This window comes from Pyrgilauda ruficollis, unplaced genomic scaffold (genome assembly GCF_017590135.1).
Source record: "Pyrgilauda ruficollis isolate IOZ18807 unplaced genomic scaffold, ASM1759013v1 scaffold71, whole genome shotgun sequence".
NCBI classification, from domain to species: Eukaryota; Metazoa; Chordata; class Aves; order Passeriformes; family Passeridae; genus Pyrgilauda; species Pyrgilauda ruficollis.
The window spans coordinates 1,095,841-1,112,196 of NW_024528933.1; the positions used below are offsets into that span (position 1 = coordinate 1,095,841).

A 16,356-nucleotide genomic window follows, 5' to 3' on the forward strand; every position below is an offset into this window, starting at 1 on the left:
CCAACATTCAGCAGTTTCAGAGGCAAGCTGAAGCTAGGCTGACTTTCACATATCCAGTTGGCTTACTGCAAACTAGGGAAGAGTATACAGGGGGACTTGTGGTAGGCAAAACCAAATGCACAAACTACCAACATAAAATACATCTACTTGTGTTGCATGGTTCATTAGAAATCTCATGTCATAGAGTATTTGGAGTGACATGGTGAAATAATACGTTTCTAAATTATCGTCGGCAAAATCCCTTACCAACCATTTTCCTTGCAGGTGTTCTAGCAGTCAGTTTATTTGCTCCAGCCCTCCAGCTGTTGTGCTGTATCTCTGAGCCTCTACATTCCAGCTGTGAAATTCAGATCTAGATTTTGGTCAGAATTTTCAGCCAGTTCTTCCAGAAATTAGTAGTTACCTTCTAGCACACTGGCTGATATCCAGCTCCATTAGTGAAATCTGTAGCACTCCTCCACTGGCTTGATTTATTTACAGACAGAAAAACCCACTCCACAAGACTGAGTAATACTAGCGTGAAAGCAGGCTGTGAAGCAGGAAATAGCATGGATTTCTTAGTGAAGCACTTCCAATCCCTTTTCCCCAGACACTGCCAAACACCTTTTCCACTTACGTGCACAGGGGCCTAGTGAACAGGGTCTGATCAAGGATGAGAATGGCAAAGGGAGGCAGAGTGAGGAATTGATGATAACAAAGCCCCCGGTTTTCAGCATCTTTCTGCAAATAGCATTTCGACTCTGCGTGCCTTCTCCACAGCTCACTGAACACTAGGAACAGGATGAGAAACATTAGGAGAAATGAAGAAGGTGCTCCTTGTCACACACTCCCTTCTCAGCTCCCATATCCACACTGCATACACACACCACAGGATAGAGCATTTAAAAATGGATAGAGTTTTCAAAATCTTGCAGTGGAATAAAGCAGAGCAGCATCTGACCATGCAGGCACAGTAAGGAGATTAAATACTTGTTATTTTCTGTCCTGTAAGGCTTAGTTTCTTTCCATGCTCCTGTTACCACTTCTTTTCTGTCAGATGGTGTCTCTTGTTTTAATGGTACTGTGCTACAGTTCAAAGCCAGTCTTTGAGCTTTGTTTCTATGTGTCCATGTCTGCTAGCTGGAAAAACTCCAGCTCATGTCCAGGAGCAGACCTCAAGGAGTTGAAGATCACAGTTGCATTCTGGGCCAGATAAAATCTGGCCTAAGCTTAATCTTTAAGCTTTGCTGTTGCAAATCCATTTAGGAATAATAAAGGGATGAATATTTTAGTCACCAATTAATTACCTCAGCCTTGTATTTACTACACATGGCCTACACAGAATGGTATAAACCCTCTAACACCAGACCGCAGTGCTTGTTGCACAGGTGGACGTGGTTTGATGGACTTCATCATGACTATTCAGTTTCATATTTATGCATATAGAATTGTGTAAAAAGAAATACAGTGTCTTTGCACTGGAACAAAGTCTGTAAAAAGAGCTAGAAAATGGGCAAAGCACTGTAATTACCATCTTCTCTGCCAGAATGGCTGTTTGTCTCCTGGCAGAAGACTTTATGAAAACATACACTAATTTGAGTAAAATGCCCAGACAGATCCCCAATAAAAAGGGTGCAGATGGGACAGCTCTGTAATGGGATTGGCATTTCTTTTACATCTTCCACAAGACAATTTCCACTACCTTCCATGAAAGAGGACTGGAAGAGTGGTGGCAGAAACTGCAAGATGTATAATAATTTTCATGCTTACTGCCATGAACCTTTGCCTTTGCTTTGACCTTATAAAGTAAAATTATATTATTATAATATCTCTCCTCCCTTCCCCTTCCCCTTGCCCATCCCTTCCTCTCCTGCTCCCTCCCTACCTCTTCTTTTCTATTCTCTTCATCATAGGAAAGGGTTGGAGTGGCCCCAAGAGGAAAAGACTATTGAGATCAGAACAGCTAGGTTTTGGCAACAAAGAGCATGTAGCCTAGGGTAATAAAGATTACTCTTCATCAGTGCCTTGGATGAAATAATAAGCAGAGGCAGGGATTTACTGTTTGAAGCATGACTTGTGTTTACACCAGGAGGGTCTTTAAAGGTTTGGTCAGATGGCTAAAGCACATCTGTGGAAGGGCACACCACAGAGGAACATGGAGCTAGTGATAACATCCCCAACCAGGATGATAAGGACAGATTACAGGACAAAACTGGGCATAATAGGCTTTGTGGAGTCTGACCTTATTTGGGTCCTCTATCCCAAATGGCTAAGGAACTTAATTTCCAACATCTGTACAATACTCATACAAACAAATAGTGTACCTGTGTCCACTCAGAGAGAAGCCACTCATTGGGACAATCCTCATTTTTGCAGGCCTGTTGTGTAATGGTCCTTGGTGTGGAGCAGAAGGTTTCTGGCAGCTCTAACAAGCTTCCGTCTGCCAGGCGCTGCTTACAACGTGTGTCTCGCTTCTGGACACCACCACCACAGGTCTGTGAACACTGTGAGAAAAGAGAGACAGCCACCTCACACCACACCCATACCACCCCACTTGCTGCAAAAATTACTTGTGAATTAGGGTAGAAATCAACACTTGGTCCTGGCCAAATAGAAAACATAAAACAAAAAATTTCAGAGATTTCGAAGTAGACTGCTTTTAAAAATGTCAAAATTATTTTGGAAAGGGGAAGCAGGTTAGTTTGCTAATATTTAGAAAAACTGTTTCAGTATTTCTGAAGTGTTCTGTTTTAAGGTATTCTTTCAAAAGACATGGAAATAGTGGGTCAGCATTGCAGTATGGGAAGTCTGGGAGGTGGGAAATCTGTCCTCTCCACCTGGAAAATGAGACAATTGCATGTGATGTGGAGAATCTAAATAGTAGTAGATTTAGTAGAATCTAAATCTGTGTATAATCTCTGACACTAACAGTGTCGGAAAGAGTGGAAAAGTCTTGTCCAGCAGTAGATAAGTAAATTGAGATTATTAATATCCAGAGAACATCTCCCCTCTGTCTTTAATGGTCTCTCTACATCCATTTTTCTACTCATGCAGGGCAAGAATTTTTGTGTAACCAAATTTACTAGATTTCCTGAATATTTTTTGTAAATTTAAGTTGCTCAGCCCTTTTTCTTGAGGATCCTTTTTTTGGGGCTGGTAACGGGCTCCCAGTTCTGCTCAGTTCAGCCAGCTCAGCTCCTTTTCTCCTTTCATCTAGCAGAGGAAAGGGGGAGCTTGCATTACATTGACATGACCAGGAGTTGCTTATAGCTTGTGACATGGCAATTATTCAAGAGAAACAGACAATAATATGGAGAAGTATTAAAAAGTATACTTAAGCAGTTAAAAAGGGAGTGTTTTAAAAAATCTTGCAGTCATAAAAGGCCTTTCTCTCTGAGATAAAGAGCTGCATGAACTTTAATGCTAGCCTGAATATTTAGGATAAACATTTTCTTTGAAAGACAGAAAGGAAGTGCAGAAAGAAATTTTTATATTTGGTTTCTTTTAATGTGTAAAATTAGCTTTTGTCTTACGTATTTTGAATGTTACAAAGCTCAAAGGCTTCCAAAAAATTAAGCAAGAAAAACACTAGTTTTCAAAAGAAGAAAATGTCTATCAGCCTCTCATTTGAGGAAAATTCACTCTGAGGAGGAAGAAAGATATGATTACAAGTATTATTCCAATGTTGCCTATGGACTTTTATCATATACAAGATAACAAATTGGTTCCTCACTACAAATATCACAAAGTATGTCAATCAGTAAATCTCAGGAATTTTCTTTGCCCTTCTAAGACAAAACATGTATTTTCTTGCTTCTTGGACTTTATTCACTTACATAGTGTTGTTCCTGCACAGGACATCCCCAAGAGTCACACCATGTGCCTGACAGCATTGTCCAAACACTTCTTGAACTCTCTCAGGCTGCTGCTGTGACCACTGCCCTGGGGAGCTGCTCCAATGCCCAAACACCCTCTGGGTGAAGAATCTTTTCTGAATATCCAACCTAAACCTCCCCTGACACAACTTCAGGCCATTCCCTTGGGTCCTGTCACTGGTCACTACAGAGAAAAGATGAGTGCCTGCCCCTCCTTCCCCACTCACAAGGGCTCCCCTCAAGTGTTCTCCAGGCTGAACAGACCAAGTGAGCTCAGCCACTCCTCACACAGCTTCCCCTCAAGGCCTTTCACCATCCTCACTGCCTTCCTTTGGACTCTCTCCAATAGTTTAATGTCTTTCTTGTATTGTAACACCCAAACCAGCCCCCAGCACTGGAGGTGAGGCTGCCCCAGCTCAGAGCAGAGCAGGACAATCCCCTCCCTTGCCCGGCTGGCGATGCTGTGCCTGATGCCCCCCAGGACAGGGCTGTCCCTCCTGGCTGCCAGCGCACTGCTGACCCATGTTCAACTTGGCATCAACCAGGACCCCCAGGTCCCTTTCCATGGTATCCCATGTGGTTTAATTTTACACTGCTCTCTATACAAGGTATACTACAGGTTTTTCCTTACTGTCAAAAATTAATTCTCTGCTAAGATTCCACAGTAAGATAAAGCACCTGCAAAAGGAGTAAATACTTTTTTCTCATAAGGTCTCTCAGTTTCTTTTAAGGCTTGACACTTGAAGATTTAGAAGAGACATTTTATGGTATGGATTAGAAATAGAAAGGAAAATATAAGAAAATACTATCAATTTTCCTATGGTGACTTCGTTTTAAAGTTATTGTTCTAATTCACTTTGAAGCAAAGATAGCACTCAAGAGTAAATAAAGAATGTTGGGACTGAAACTATAGCACTTAGTAATAAAACAAAGGTGGATGAAGATTTACTCATGAATGTCTCCCATTTCAGGTATGGAGAAAAGATATTTATAGGACCATGTAAAATGAAGCTTAAACTCTTCTCCAGAAGCGCAACACTGAAAATGATAAAGATTCTAATGCATTTAGTTAAGGCACAGAAATATTTAAAAGTAAACAGTCTGGAATGTGTAAAAAGAGGTTTTAAAAATTGTTTTTAATGTTACAACACTAGTAATTATTGTGTGTTTATCTACCAGAAATACTGGAGCTTTGAATGGCATTTAATTCAGACAATCCTTCCTTACAAACAGACAAGGCTTAGAAAAGAAAACACTGGTAATTAGAGTTTAAATCTTTTGGAGTTTGTATTTTTTTTTTTTGTATGTTTGCATTAAACCAGTGTGAGTGAGTGTTCTAGTGTTCTGAAAAGCATCACAAACTCCACTGATGAGGCCGAAGAAATGTATTGAAATCAGGCTGTGTGGAAAACAGATTTTACGCTTTCATGTTGGTGAAGTTTTAAAGTACCTTCCCTAAGGTGAGGAAGGCATCTTCCTGCAGGGCCCTTCATCTCCCTGTGTGGGGGGAATCTCTGAGGAGCCTGGGGAGATGGGAGGTGTTATGGGTCCCTTAAAGCAAGGACAGAAATCCTTCTTCAGGTTTTCTTCTGCTGTAGCGATCTACAGCAGTTTTGCTTCATGACTGGGGGTCACCTCCAGAAGGTGTCTCAGCCACTCACATCCTTTCCAAATGTTTTCTTTCCACATCTCAGAAGCCAACAGCTGTAAAAATCCCTAAGTGTAATACACAAGCCTCATGGTACAGGTTTTCAGGTGGGAAACGTGTGTGACTCTGAGCTTCAAGGTCTGGCTTTCCTGCAGGGTGGAAATACCTGTAAAGATGATGGTGTTGCAAAGAAGGAACACAGACATCCTGAAGAAATGAGGGAATGGAAATTGATTTTGATGGATTAGAGCTTTTTTTCTGGCACAGTACTCATCTGAACAAAAGCAGAAGACAGTAGGTAGAGAAGCACAATTTTTGTGCTGTTTTCCTCCAGGGAAAGGTAAGCACAGTAAATATTCAGTGCCCAGCCTCAAAAGTCTGTGGAAGTAAGGCAGAAGAGCTATCGGTAGCAATTAATCACAGCACAGGTTCTCTCTTGGCCCAGAGAAGATACCAGCTACCACAAGTGTGAACCTGTGAACAATTTGTTTTAATTTCTTATTAACGTAGTTATTAAAGCTTTTATACTTAATAAAGCTTCCTCCTCACTAAGATCTGCTAAACCTTTCAAAGAGACAGCACTTGACAGCCCATGAACAGCTGGAAAAATTACTTTAGACAGGTGACAATATGCATGTTTAAACCGTTGAGGAAGATGTTACAATCTTGAAAAAATTTGGAGGTAGCTCTAGCAGAAGCAATTTGGTATCTTTCTACTGTGGCCTATAGCTAATTGTCACTGTTAGCAGAAAATAATTTTTTTCACATACTATAACATATATCTCTTCTGATTGTTCACATATACTTACGGAAAATTGCTTTCTGTAAGGACTGTGGCCAATTATGGGACTTTTGACAAGCATAGGTGCTCCTTCTAGCATATCCTAATTTTAAAATGCTTGACTTCTGTTATTATGTTATGAACTAGTAGAATACTATTTGCTATTTGCAAATATAACATCTATTACACCTACAGTTCAGAAATTTTTGAAAGTACAGCTAAGTATATACATGTGTGTGAGTATCAGTAGACAAAGCATGAAGTATCACTGAATTGTTTTAAACAGAGGACTAAAGCCATAGGCTCATTACCTAGCTTTGACAGACCACCAGACTGGAATAAATATTTTACTGGATTGGTTGCCCAAACTCAAAGCTCTCCCAGCTTCATGGACTTAAAAAGTTCATCATGTGAGTACATTAGTATCTCCTTGGCTATTAAGTGAAGATCAGATTTTAAATACAGATACTGAATGTATATGTAAGAACTATGCAAAATGCTAATAGTTTTCACATGGGATAGAATGAAGACTTGCACAAACCAAAAATGAAGATTTAACTAGGTGTTTTGCTTACACCTACACCACTCAGCAAATTTTTCCTTTAGTCTTGACAACAGTGCATGATCCTTTCTTCCTGCAGTGGTATTACTGGAACTGTAGTATTACAACCATTTAAAGAAACATCTTTAAGTCTTTTGAATTACACAATTATTTTAATTTGTAACCAGACTTCAGCAAATTAAGTCATTTCAGGGTGATTTCTAAAGATGGAAAGCCTTGTACAGACCCATTGTGTAGACAGGAATTTTTATACTTAGTGTAATAAAGCATCCATCTTAGTGTAATAAAGCATCCATCTCCCAAAGGGAAGTGTTGAACGCACATTTCTTAATCTGAAGCATGAGGAATGTATCTTGTACTAAACAAAATTATTATTTGAGAATATATGAAATACTCAAAATGCTTTAAAGACTCTTTTATCCTTAATCCTTCTAGTTTAGTATTCCTAGAAATGTAGACATAGCTTACCCAAGTCCAGTCACTGCAGCTGACCAATATACTCTAGATATTTTTGTTTGAAATCTATAGCCAGCTGTTAAGACTTTCCAATAACTTTGCATTAGAAATAGCGACAGTCATTATTTACTTCTGGAAACATTGATGTGTTTTTTAAGAGCAAAAAATGCACACTTTGCAGTTTTTTAATGGCTTGTCAGAATGATTAATGATTCCTGTTGATGAGCTAAAGCAAAACCATAGAATCATAGCATGGTTTGTGTTGGAAAGAACCTAAAAGTTCTTCTAGTTCCACCCCGCCTCGTTCCCCCTCTGTCCCCAACTAGGCAGGGACAGCTTCCATTAGACCAGGCTGCTCAAAGCTACATCCAGCCTGGCCTCGAACACTTTCAGGAATGGGGCATCCACCATCTCCTCCGAGCAACCTGCTTCAGTGCCTCACTACCCTCACACTAAAATGTTTTTTCCTAATATCTAAACCAAAGATACCCTCTTTCAGTTAAAATCCATTACTCTTTGCCCCATCATTAGATGTCTTTGTCAGAAGTCCCTCTTCAGCCTTCTTGTAGGCACACTTGGTAAACTGTAAGGCTGCTCTATGCTCTGCCTGGAGTCCTCTCTACTGCAGCTGACCAGCCTGTCTTCATAGGAGAGGTGCTCCAGCCCTCTGACCACTGAAATGTGTGCAATGAGGACTTTAAGCAGTCATAAAATGAGGTCACACATAAATTCTTACCTCTTGCCATTCTGTAGGGTACCAGGAGGGTGGGCAGTCAAAGCGATTACAGGCTTGCACGAGGGATGGCTTGGGTTTGGAGCACAATTCGTCTGCCAAAATCACAGTCTCGTTGGTCTCTCTTGATAGTAGATGAGAACAGAAAACATCTCGTGTCTGTAAACCAACCCCACAGGTAAGACTGCAAGTGCTCCAATTCCCAATCTCCCATCTGTGAAGGGGTCAGCAGAGAAAATCTTCAGCACAGAAAAAATTGACCTTAATTTTTCTCTTATTATAATGACAGATAAAGATACAGTACATGAAAGGGAATTTTCCTTCTCTGATCAATGTCACTCTGGTAGCTGGAGAATGAGGCTAAGATGAATGTTTGCAGTTCTGCATTTTCATCTCTTTGTCAGAAGTTCTTAGACTGCAAGTCTCTGGGATTCCTGCAATATCACAGGAAATGTTTTGTGGCCTACGGTAGGATTTTTTTTTTGTCTATAGAAGCATGGACAATGTATTTCAAAATAGAGTAGATTTAGTTAACTGGTTTTCTCCCCCTATCTTCAACAAAAAATAAATATATTAACAGAAGTTTAATTAAAAGAATGTAAACTGAAATGCTGAGCACAAATTTCTTTGGTATTCCTGATGGACTTTTCTAGGCTATGGAGATAGGAGGTACTAAAGCTTTGAGAGATGCAGTGGGAAAGCAGGGGATTATCTTTAACCCCTGGATGAACACCTGCCACTGAAGTAAGTCTTTGAACTAGCTATGTAAATCCTGCATCAACAGGATTGTTAATAACTGTATTTCAGTGATCATCACTTTAAAACCAGATTTTTGCTATTTGAACTGTGCAACCCCTAATTCTGTCTGCTAAACACAGAAAATTCCTTAAAATACTAGGCCTTTCACTCATATCTCAGCTAGAAAGCACTTCAGAGATATGTAGAAATGTATACACAAAAAAGTCAGTGCTATATTCAGAAGGAAAATACAAGAAAATAGGCTCCCCAACAAATTCACGCAAAACTCAGTGATGACCTGGATATACTACCATATCAAAAATGAAATCATGAAAGCCAGATAGTGCCATGTTTTCTAAATCTGAAGAGTAGCTTCATTTCCAGCATGACATTATTGAAACTGATTGCTGAGAGAATAAATTTAAAAATCAGGAAAAGGAAGGCTCAGAAAGCCCATCTTTGAAGAAAGCAAATCCCAGCAGAAGCTTAAAGAGAGTGATTATGAAGGAAGATACCCTCAGGCTCCAAACAGGATGGAGGCAGATAATGAAGAAAAGTTATGAAGCACGTCAGCAGAATGAAGCAGATTTTGTGGAAGAAGCAGAAAAAAAACCATGCTGATGTTCTGAGATCTGCAGTCAATGGAAACAGCTCGTGTAAAACATACTATGTTAGCAAACACAGTACGCAAATAACCATTTAAGATTGTGCTATCGTAAAATCACTGAACAATTCTAACCTCATTTTATTTTATAATTTTATTTTTAAGCATGTTTCCTCCCTTTCAATTAGCAACCTTAAGATATTTAAACAGCTAGCAGGTAAGAAATTTTTTTCCTCCCTAGATGATATCCTGATGGACCAAAGGCACATTGCTCCCCTACTGTGCTCCATCTCTGGTGACATTCTCTGATTTTATAAAAGTAGGCATCCTGAGCCTGACTGTAAGCACTAATGATGCTGTAGTTTGCTTTTAGACAATATTCTTGCTGTTAGTAGATTTTAGTAGCAATGACAACAATCTGTTTTACCCTTTCTAATAATAAATGCATTTTGCGTACTGAGTTAGAAGTTCCCATGGTCACTTTTCAGGCCATAATACACTGAAGGACAGTAATCTGTACATATGTACTGGGAGCTATTTATAAGTGGAACAGGAGTGACATATGGCAGCCAGTTAAGCTAAGCTGGAGTATGTTCTCCATATGAATGATCTGGGGGGAGAGGTCTTTCCAGATTTTCCCATGAAATTGTCAGAATTAATGGAAATATCATCTACCCTTCAGTTTTGGCGCAATCTAAAATAAGACATTTGAGTACGTGGTGAAAAGCAGGCATTTTCTTTCTTCAGAATCTATTTTGATACATGGTTAGTTGCCAGAATTATTTTTTTCAAGTGCTGGCAGTAGCTGTTGCCTCCAGCAACATTTTGTTTGTTATTGGTGTAAGTGCAAAATGTTTCTGTTGGCAATTCCCATCTCAGTGGCTAAGAAGCCACATAAACCCTTTGGACATCTTGGCTTCTTCAAAAGAGGGTGTCTGTTTCTTCTTCCAGAAAGAAATGCTGTGTTTCCATAAAGAGAAAGGATTTGTTTTTCCAGTGTTTGAAATTTCTGAATGTTGCAGGTTGCATCTGTTACCCTTCCCCTAACTAACATTGTTTTTTTCACAATTCTTTCCATCTGCATTAAAGAGGAGTTTCCTTTGAGGAGCTCACGAACTATGAGGTCAAATACTTCTTACCCCTGTACTTCCATGGTCCCAAGTGACTTTTATGGGCTTTCACAGATGGAAGGTAAAGAATGTAGAGTAAAGCAGACGTGTAAAGTGGAGTACGGATGTGCAAATAACTGAACCCATAAATGACATACATGAATTACATACTCACAGCTCCCCTGAATAAAAGAAAGAGAAAAACTTTGAAGCTCCAATGGCCAAAAAAGGCTCAATAATTTGTGGTTACCACCACAGGATGATTATTCCATACTATTAATGTAAATCTAAAAGTGCTAGAGATTCCCTCACAAAGCAGTTTAACTATGCCATTTGTAATAGGGAAATGATCTTGACATAGTTAACAAAAATCTTTCCTGTGGTTTTTGAATTAAACTTGGGCATTTATTATCAGCTAAGGCTCTTTGAAAAATTCCAACACATGACATGAACATGTAAACTTGTAAAGTTCTAAATGTCTAATTTTTAATTAGAAAGGAACTTTCCTTCTTTTTTTCAATAGGAAAAAAAAGGTATCAATATCATATTATACCCCAGCAGTTCAGGTAAAGAACTGCAGGATCAAGAGAGCAGGAACTTGTTCCTGGCTCTTTGCTGAGTGACACCAGAACTGCTGAAAGGTGGGTTACCCTGTAAGTATGGGTATATTCCCTCTAAGTCCAAAGGGAATTGTAAAGTACTGGGCTGGATCGTACCATTCTCTCACCTGTGTCTCAACTTCATATTCACAAAATCACAACAATACTTTTGTGTGGTATTTTCCCCCACCGCGGTGCTTTGTCCATGCTGCTTGCTTAGGTAGTAACCTTACAGCAGAGATGTTACCTTATTCTGTCTTTCTCTACCAGCTAGCACAATGGGAGTCTCAGCCTGACAGGAGCCTCAAGGCATTATTGCCTCATGAACAACAACAGGGACAAGAGTGCACTGTTACCTCAGTCCATCTCACTGACACAAGAACTGAAGATCACACAATACTTCTGCTAGCTAGAGAGATCATAAAGTGGCACTGGCTAGTAAGCAGCTACTCATGGCAAGACAAGATGGTAGAATTAGTTGTTGCCCCAGCAGGGCTGCAAGCCTTCAGAACAAAACACTCTCTCAACCGCCATAATGTCTGGAAAAAATAAGCGATGTAGGCAGAACTTGTAGTCTTGAGCCAAAGCTCTATATAGCTGACAACTTCGGATTAGTTCCCATATGCACAACATATATGGTACACCCCAAATCATTCTAAGGTGTTAGGTGTTATAAGAAAATTATCTAGGGATGTGGTTTAATGCTGACATGTTGGTAGCTGGTGCTGACATGCTAATGCTGGTAGAGTCCCTTCTACCAGTGCCAAGACAATTGAACATTGCACAGGAAAAGTAAACACTTTTCTAGACAAAGACCTCCCAAACTAGTTCAAAAAGTGCAATTATTGCCATTTTATGTGGTTAAACTGTATGAAAAGCATACAAAAGAGCTCTTCTTATTTCTAAAATAAGCATCAGTGTGGAGAAAGGTTTGCCTGGAAGCAGCTGACTTATCACCTGACACCTGCCTGCATAAAGACATTCCTCAGTGCACAAGGGCTGTGAGGCAGCTGTGTATATGTGCATACCACAGGCTGAGTAAATCACATATATCAATACTAGCTTTCTCCTGTCCTCTGACAATCTGTGCCTTCTCCATTTGGCCATGAAGACAGAGAAATCTGCTCATAGCCCAAATATCTCCTCCCTTCCTTTTCCTTAATGAACCTGGAACAGTGTTTGTGGTGAAGTTTCCTGCTTCAGGTGTGAAAGACTTTCTTGAGGCTCATTTAACAGGTATATCTTTGATTGAGTAAATATGCTCAGTATCACATCTTAAATACCATGTCAGAATGTGATCTTAAGCTCTGAACAGCATCCATTCCATTTGGGTGGCATAGTTTCTTGCAGTAAAGCTACAGGACTGAGATGAGAACTCCCAATTTATAATCAAAGAAGTCTCAAAGAAGGTGGCACAAAAACCAACACTTTAACCACAAGTTATTTTTCATTCAGATGTTAAATCACTTACAGTAAAATCCAACTGCTCATTTGAAATGAAGTATGAGAGCAAAGATCTCAACCCTGGTGTTCAAACACAGATCTGATTTCTCTAGGAAGGGATATCCCTACTGCTGTGGTTCGATTTGTAGTAGACCAAACATTACAAACACACATACAATATACACATTCTTCAGAAGAAAAGTGAGATTTAACTAAGCTATGAAAAAAAATCAATGCTCATTAAAATATAGAAAATGAAAATACAATGAAAGTACTTTTAAATCATCACCAGCAAAACCAGAAAAAACAATTAATCCTTAGAGTTGTTCAGTCCCAGCCTCACAAAATCCAATTTACAATATCCATTGCACAGTGTCTCCACTGTGACAAGGAAACTGAACAGGCAGGAAAGGTTTCAGGGGACTGTTGTGCTCAAGGGAGAATGAGATGTTTCTTCAAAAAGTGTCTTCCTTGAAGTGAAGGAAGTCCATTAAAGATATGCAGACAACACACATAAGCAGATCAAAGGCTCAATGAAAGTGCTCTGGAAGGTGACAGAAGTGGCCTGCACTCTGTAAACTTACTGATATCAATTAACATTGCAGCTCATTACAGCTGATTGTGGCAGGGAGCCAGTATTTATATAACAGAGCCAAACAAAGGAACATAGAGAAGTAACTCAAAAGTCAAAGAAGTACAGATGGTAAAAGAAATATTCAGCAACTCTATAGCTGACAATTCTGATTGCTTGAGTAACCTTATGACATACTTCAAGCAATGTTTATAAGGTTCTGCACTTTAAAAAAGTCTTTCTGTCCCTTGAGTCAGAAGTACAGAACATCAACTATTCAGGCAGGACAGAAAAGAGAGTTTGTGCAGTGGGTCTTCCAGGGGACTTTTGCAGATATAGATTGCACAAACCACACAGGTACATGAAAAGACAGCTTCAGGTAAGTGAACTGGTTTGGCACTTGGTTGGGAACTTGTTTGAGGAATTAGCAGACATACTGGGTACTGAAAAGTGCCTCACACAAGACTTTTATTCTGGTAGGTAACTTCAGCGTTGAGATAATTGACAGCAATTGCAGGCTTCAATATAGCTAAACAGGCCAGGTTAAGTTTGAAAAGGTTCAGAGTTGGCTTATGCTTAAAGCAGCAACTTGTAACAAGGATGTTGTTTAATTTATTATGTGAGATACAATGAAAACACATCCTTGGCAGGTCTTTCAAGAATGAAGCAGTTAACAGGAAAAAGTAAATCAGTGTAAAGCTTGTTAAGAAATAATATTGGGAGTTTTGAGGAATAGAACACAAATTGCACAAGCAGAACTTGTAACAGGAGATGGCAGAAGCTGAATGAGGAGTCCGTGGAGGAAACACACTGGGAACTACATCTGGGTGAGTTTGAGCTATATGTACATTGCCCTAAACCTACATTCAAGCAATGCAGAAACACAAGAACTACTAATTGATAAAATAAATTTTGCAGATCAGTCTACGTGATTCTTTCACAAAGAAACAAAGGAAAAACATCCTGGTTTCTGCTCAGGTAGAGTTAATTCCTTCACTATAGTTGGTTGGATTCAGTATGAGAATAATGTTGATAACAGACTGATATATTTACAATGAGAAACCTGGAAAAGATCAAAATATATGTCCATGGGCATCTCACGCAGGGTCAGAGCAACCCCTGGTGTCAACACAGGCTGGTGAACAGATGAACAGATGGGGAACAGCCCTGCTGAGAAGGATTTTAGGGTGCTGGGGGCACCCCCAAGGAGGCTGGACATGACCCAGCCATGGACACTTTTGTTTGCTGCTAAGTATTGTTTACACTAAGTTAAGGACTTTTTTAAAGTCTTGTAATCTGCCAATGATGAGGATCAATAAAAAAAACTGAAGGAGCATAGCCAGGAGAGGTGACCTGAAGCAGCCAAATGGATATTGGACACTGCAGGATGTCACACCTGATATATAAACTGGAGAAGTTACCTGGAAGTGGGGTTGTTTAGAGTGTAGAGATGGGGCTGAGCATTTGTCAGAAGGTGAGCAATAGTATTGTGCATCTCATGTTCTTCCTTTTCTTCCTCTCTTGCTATCATTCTCGTTATCGTTCTCATTTTCATTATCTACTGTAATTATTATATGTTATTTATATTTCCTTTATTAAAATCTTACTCTCCCAACCAATAAGTTTTAGTTTTGATTCTCTTTCCCATTCCACTGAGGTGTGAGGGGTGCTGAGCTGCCATCTGGGCTTAAATCACAACGGACAATGTAACACCTTGCTGCCCATGACAGAGCTGCTTTATGTTGAAAGCTCCCTAGCTCTTTCCACACGGGTGCTTTCCATGCAGGACTATGTCATAAGCCAACACCTTTTCTTTAGGCCTACCTTTACAATATAAGGAATATATTAAAAACCCCAGCTATTCCTGAGGAAGACACCCGCAAGCTTACAGACACCAGAAGGCAAACAAAGAAGAACCTCCGCAGGTGAGAAAGATGTGCAGTCAACTGATGATTTTTAATCTGAAATTCCTTCTAAAACAAAACTTTAAAAAAATTACAGATGGATGTAGACAGCACAGAAATAATATACAAAAAGCCTGACTTCACAAGGCTTATGATTGTAAGATCAATATTCATGAACCATGTGATTTTGTCCTACAGACTAAGGAGACTCTCCCTAAATCTAAAGAAGCCTTTCCTGAAATGATAAGGGCAGGAAGGAAGTAAAGATGTCACTAGATTGAATGGACAAAGCAAGTATTTTCATGAATAACAGAGTGTTCAGATAACAGTGACTGGGTTTCAGTAATTCTCTAGGAAATCCAAGTTTTATGAGCAGTATTGTCACAAAAACAGAAGATAACATGAGCTTCTTGCTGACTTGGCTGGCTACAGGGATAATATTTTCAACAGGATGAACTATTCCTGAACTATTTAACCAAGGAAGAAGATGCAAACAGACTGTCTCTCAAATTAAGGCATACACAGTGTTCCTCTATTTTTTTTTTTTTAGTAGGGGAAAGAACTTAAGAATATATCGATATAACTATATATCGATATAACTATATGGTATTGTGATTGAACTCAGGAAACTCCAAATGTCTGCTTACATTCCATGTTCTGCTTTGAGTTCCCTTCAATGTTCTGGCAATACAGTGCAAAAAAGGCAGTACAAGAATTTTGTTCCAAGGGTGTATCCAGAACCAGTATTTTATGCTGATCTTTATATTTATATTTTATATTTATATTTTTATATTTACAATGAGAAACCTGGAAAAGATCAAAATATATGTCCATGGGCATCTCACGCAGGGTCAGAGCAACCCCTGGTGTCAACACAGGCTGGTGAACAGATGAACAGATGGGGAACAGCCCTGCTGAGAAGGATTTTAGGGTGCTGGGGGCACCCCCAAGGAGGCTGGACATGACCCAGCCATGGACACTCCCAGCCCAGAAAGCCAAACGTGTCCTGGTCTGCATTCAAAGCAGCATGGGCAGCAGGGCCAGGGAGGGGATTCTGCCCCTCTGCTCTGCTGAGACCCCTCCTGCAGGTCTGCATCCAGCACAGGAAGGACATGGGCCTGTTGGAGTATGTCCAGAGAAGTCCATGAAGATGATTGGAGGGATGCAAAAATTCTACTGTGAGGAAAGGCTGAGAGGGTTGGGATTATTCAGCCAGGATAAGAGAGGGCTTTGGAGTGACCTTATTATGACCTTCCAAGTACATGAAGGGAGCCTACAAGAAAGATGGAGACAGACTGTTTACAAGAGCATGTACTGACAGGACAAGGGGGGATGGCTTCTAACTGAGAATAGA

The 16,356-nt window shown here is 39.8% G+C and overlaps 1 protein-coding gene across 1 annotated transcript in view; it reads right to left on the reverse strand.

Moving 5' to 3' along the window:
- ADAMTSL1 (ADAMTS like 1) overlaps positions 1-16,356 on the reverse strand; it is a 162,122-nt gene that overhangs the window by 43,456 nt on the left and 102,310 nt on the right. Inside the window, exons 16-18 of the mRNA XM_041485555.1 lie at positions 8,038-8,248; positions 2,304-2,483; positions 617-770 (exon numbers count right to left, since the gene is read on the reverse strand). Coding sequence (XP_041341489.1) covers positions 617-770; positions 2,304-2,483; positions 8,038-8,248 — 545 coding nt within the window. The remainder of the gene's footprint in view (positions 1-616; positions 771-2,303; positions 2,484-8,037; positions 8,249-16,356) is intronic.